The sequence below is a fragment of the Triticum aestivum genome, chromosome 5B, assembly GCF_018294505.1.
Source record: "Triticum aestivum cultivar Chinese Spring chromosome 5B, IWGSC CS RefSeq v2.1, whole genome shotgun sequence".
Lineage (NCBI taxonomy): Eukaryota > Viridiplantae > Streptophyta > Magnoliopsida > Poales > Poaceae > Triticum > Triticum aestivum.
The window spans coordinates 10,307,712-10,312,894 of NC_057807.1; the positions used below are offsets into that span (position 1 = coordinate 10,307,712).

The following is a 5,183-nucleotide window of genomic DNA, read 5'->3' on the forward strand; positions in this document are numbered from 1 at the left end:
CCATAAATGATTTCAATAGTCCAGATGGCAGCCATCTATAATGGCTTTCGTAACATCTATATCTATACTAATATAAAAAGACCAAAGGAATAGATTCAATTAATCTCGGCAACAAATCATGTCAATCTAACGACCTAGATTGTTTCAATGATGAACACTCAACACGTTTAGCGTACAGTTAATTTCATGCCAAATATAGTACTAATCACATAATAATACGCAAATAATACCCTACTTAATATCCGCATGCACTTAATAAACTTCCAAATTAACGTACATTGCACGTACACATTGACTAATGCCAGTCCAACGACCTAGACCGCTTCAATGTCAAAGCGCTCAACACGTTTAGCGTGCAATTAATTTCATGCCAAAAATAATGTTAATCACATAATAACACGCAAATAATATCCTACTTAATGCCGTATTGCACGTACACATTGACTAGTATAAAAAGCTTCACAAGCACATAATGTTTCAAGCAATGCAGATAAACTTCACAAGCACACTTGAGTGGAGCCGTAACAAACACACAAAACACGCAAGATGGTAGCATGGGTCCAAGCCTACGCCTTCCACCTACCGCAGTTCATACAGCGCGCTCCTCCTTTGGAAGGGAAAGACAACCATGCCATGGTGGCAGAGCTAACCTTAGACTTGATTTGGCGGTGGAGGAGCAGAACCGTAGGGAGCGTCTTTAGATGGCACAAAAGGAGGATTACTGCCAACATATGCTTGGTAGTGGTCCTTCTTCCGAACTAGGCGGTATGAGGCAACATCAAGGGCGGCGACTACAAGAAACAAAAATGTCGCGATCACGAAAATTGCGACACCTCCGACAATCCTAGCATTCCCAACAGTTTTCTTTGCAGAGCCTTCAAATCCTAACATGGCCCCTGCCAGAAATAGTAGCACTGCTATGATCGCGAGGACCCTGCAAGTATATACACATGGCGTAGAGACTATATTAATTATACAACTTAAATGAACAAGACACCAAGTAGATATAGATTCTGTATTAAAGTTCAGTTTTCAAATTCTATGAGAAATGATAAAAAAACAATGAATCATAAAGTTCTCGGGCCCCGCCACCACTTAGCGGCTAGCGCACCACGCCACATAGGCTGGCATTAATGTTAATGATGATATTTTTCTTGATTAGCAACAGAAATCAGGCCGGATATCGAGTTGTGAATAACCAAATTATTTATGTACCATGAGGTGATGAAGAAGACCACCGCGGCGATGCGCTTGGCCCCCTTAGTTACCCGCCACGCCCCAAAGCAGCAGATCGCCACGCCGGCAAGAATCTGCGTCATCGATGCCAACACGGCCGCTACCACGCCACATGGCATCGCCGGCGATCGTCGGTACGTAGAGAACTCGCCATTGTCATCTTGATGATGTTTCTGCATGAATGAATGCACACCGTTAAGAAGAATCAACAATATTATTATCAACTAGATTATGCTTGGCCGAAGTTTTTTTTTTCTTTTGAAATCTTGGCCGAAGGTTAGAGTGAGAAAGAGATGGCATCTAGCAGGTTTTTTTAGAGATAGCATCTAGCAGGTTACAATGAGAAAGATATAATATCTAGCGTGTGATGCATGCATACCATTGCCAAGAGAACCGCGCTGATGATTCCGAAAACGACCGTCATCACGGCCAGGATGCTGGTCACCACCATGAGACATTTGGTCCCCATCGATGATGTCACTACTAATCGAGTAGATGAGTTAGGTATTGCATTGCCACAGCCATATAGATAGACAGATTTATTGGAAAAGATATAGATAGACCGAGATGAACAAGTGCAGGAATCCAACGTTAGCTTGAATAAGGTTATCGGAGGACGGGCTACCTCTTGCATGAAGATTGTCACCCGCATTGCTCCATTTCTTGTAAGATATATTAAGTTGGTAAATGTATAATTTTATTAATTGAACTTCCTAAAATATATGTGATTAAGTTGCATATAGCCAAAAATCGGTCAAGGATTCACGCGACTCCGAGTGGAGCGGTGTCAAGAATTCCCACCCCACCAAGCATGGCGAAAACTTTCTGTGGAGTGGTGTCTTTGTTGCCGGCCTATACGGGCAAAAGACCGTGCTGTTGTTTCTATTGGTCCTGCCACTTTACTTAGGATTATTTGAAAACAAGGATTTCAAAGTGTATTGCCTACTGATCCTACTAATGTGATATTTATTTTGTGTTCATTGTTGTAATCATGGGTCGTGCTGATGAAAAAAAAAAGAGGACTACTAGGCTTGCTTGCTTAGTGAGATTTTAAAAGTCTCTGCCCTGTGGAGGGGAGAAGCCTCTAACCGTTCACGTGGATGTGTCCCTGTTGTCCGACGATTCTGTTGATTTTGATAGGGTACCGTTGTGTCAAGAATGGCGAAAACGGGCCGGGTCGTGGCTCGAAAAAAGCCACACTTATAAATCAGCAAATAATCATCAAGATAGAGGCACCGCAAAGTAACACAATGCGTGGATAAATAGAACTGAAACCAATCTCCGGGGCCGCTAAACTAGCAGAGGTCTCCTAAAAAACTAAACTAGCAGAAACAGAGGAGGAGCAGAGGAATCAAGCAAGGGACCGCTGAACCCTACACCATGAATCGACCAGCAAAACCAGAGCAGGGAGAAACACGGCCGACAGTTACCGGGAGTGAAGGGAAGACGAACCAACGAAGCACGGCAATGGCGAGGGAGATTAGCTGGAGGAGGCAACCTCGCCGGGGTGGGGAGTGGAACGAAAACCAAACCTTTTGGTTGTGGGGAGGCAGAGCGAGAGGAGTAGTGGGTAGGAGAGGAGTGAGAGGCGAAGGCCTTACTTGTCCGTGACAGATTTACATCAAGTAGTACTAATGCAGGATCCATACTAGCACGTGACAGATTTTGGCTGGCTTCTGAGCCGACAACCGGAGACAAGCACGCGTGTAGGGACCGTCGGTTCAGCCATCAACGTCGACGCGCGCGGTCGACATGCGCTAATGTGCCACACCACACCACACCAAAAAAGTTGATGTCGACCGAAACACGAGATTCATTTTTTTTTCCCGAAATCTAAGGGCAGAAGCCGAGTTGAACACCCATAGGAGAGTACGAAAAATAGAAATTACGGACGTGCTGAAAGCGTCGGCGGGGTCGTCGCCCGACCCACACAGCACAAGCCGCAGCTCGAGGGTGGCCGGGAAGTGGAGAATATCATACGGAAACCAATGTTCAAAGAAAACATCTGAGAAACCACATTTGGAAATTTCAAAAAAATATAAAAAAATTGAGATGTTAAGAAGATGATGTTCTATTGTCATGTGAAGTTTGAAGTAAAAACATATTGCGGGATGCAAGCCATGAAAATAACAAATTCAGCAATTAATGGTGACGCTACTGTTCGGCACTATTCAATGCTAACTTTTTTCTGATTTTTCGAAAATTGAAAGCATCTTTTTTTCGTGTGGCTTTCATCGGTTTTCACTAAATATTTGTTTTTGTATGATATTCTCCCAGTCGGAGCAGGTGCAACCGGAGCGGTTGAACACACTACATGAACATTATGTTGCTGCAATGAGAACACACTATACATTTTAATCTGCCCTTTCAAATATCGGGGCCTAAATTTTGATTCGCACACGGCCTCTGATTTTTTAGGTACGGCCCGTCCGTCACATATGACGGGGAAGCAAGCACTGTACTCCCTCTGTCTCAAAATGTAACGTTTTTAACACTACACTGGTGTCAAAAACGTTTTTATATTATGGGACGGGGATAGTGTCAAAAATGTTCGGAGGGAGTAATAAGCAAAGAAAACCCCCGAGCTCGCCAGTAACTGATGAGCTGAAACCAGTCTCCGGGGGCAATAAACTAGCTCTAGCAGAGAAAAGGGGAGTAGCTAGATGGAGGAGCAGAGGAATCCTTACCTGGACGAAGCGCAGCAATATAATGGCTACTCGGGAGGAGCCAAACCTCGCCGGAGACCGGGACGGAAACCTCACCGGAGCAGCACGGCCTTGGATTGGCTGTGGGGAAGGGAAGGGTCCGCGAGCGAGCGAGTGGATTCCAAGTTTAATTTGCCTCCGGAGTCCATCCACTATATATATATATATATCCCCGGCCGACACGAAAAAGTTATCTCGATTTCGTGACTCACATACGTTTTCGGAGAGAAAGAATCAGGATGAGCGGACACGTGGTACGTACGTGCGGCTCAGCGGCTGGTCGACCGCTTCCACTAGCCAGTAGCAGTAGTAGAAAGTTGAAGGATTGCATGCGATGCGCGATGCATATCTTCGGACGTCGGCATATACAACTTTAATGATTCAGAGGTTGGCAGGTGCCTCTCTTGTCTTGGCTCGATGTTTCTGTCTGTCGTCTCACTCTCAGCCAACCTCCGGAGAAGCGCACATACGTGGTGATGCACGCGTGTACGTGTACGTGTCGGCCAGACAGCATGAGATATTTGGAGCCTGGTAAAAAGTAGTATACTAAAGCAGTCACGTACTCTTTTTTTTGATTTGACGGCAACATGAGATTCAAAAACTTTCCCAAAGGGCCGTCGTCATCGTCAGCCCGCACAAGCCGCACATTTCCATACCTGCTCATATACGTTTCCTTCTTTTTTATAGTGCCTGAAAATATATAAATAAGCTTGGGTCGTTTCAATGAATAAGTACAGAAACAGGCGAGGCGGACACCGCGTGACCGCAAAGAGCTGCAGCCAGTAAGAATTTTTGCTGAAACCATGAACTAGGAGAAAACCTACGTAATGACCAGTAAAGAGATAGCAAATCGGGGCAATCTTGGTAAGATGCCAGACACCCATTTATTAGTATGAAATTTCTACCAGTGCCATAATATTTGGATTGGACGTCAAAAAACACGAAGGTTTTCATCATAAAGATCCACAAACCTTGCCATGGCAAACTTCACAGCTTCTGTTGTTACCTCTTGAAAACATCATAACTACTTTAACATTCACGAAGACCCTGTTTCTGTAATGTCAGAGTATACTTCTTTTCGCCATGGGTTTTCATCATAAAGCTCACAACTATCCCCTCCGTTACCTAGCTCGTGACAACTTAGTATCAGAGCCAGGTTTTGATCCTGGGACTTATGGTTTTGGATATAGTTTGCATTCGGAGGAAACTATGTACCTAGTGGCTGTTAGAGGGCAAGGGGTT

The 5,183-nt window shown here is 44.6% G+C and overlaps 1 protein-coding gene across 5 annotated transcripts; it reads right to left on the reverse strand.

The window, feature by feature from the left end:
• Window positions 1–391: 391 nt before the first annotated feature.
• Window positions 392–4,196, reverse strand: LOC123110101 (uncharacterized). 5 transcript variants are annotated; one of them, XM_044530538.1, is made up of 4 exons: window positions 3,924–4,196; window positions 1,616–1,716; window positions 1,216–1,409; window positions 392–934 (listed from the first exon to the last, which is right to left on the reverse strand). In XM_044530538.1, exons 2-4 carry the CDS (start codon window positions 1,703–1,705, stop codon window positions 652–654), a joined length of 567 nt encoding a protein of 188 aa, XP_044386473.1. In that variant the 5' UTR covers window positions 1,706–1,716; window positions 3,924–4,196; the 3' UTR covers window positions 392–651. The 5 variants fall into 5 exon arrangements, with proteins under 5 accessions (XP_044386473.1, XP_044386472.1, XP_044386474.1 ...); XM_044530537.1 differs by having other exon boundaries at window positions 1,616–1,719; window positions 3,924–4,129; XM_044530539.1 differs by lacking the exon at window positions 3,924–4,196 and adding an exon at window positions 2,689–3,842.
• Between the last annotated feature and the right edge of the window lie 987 nt (window positions 4,197–5,183).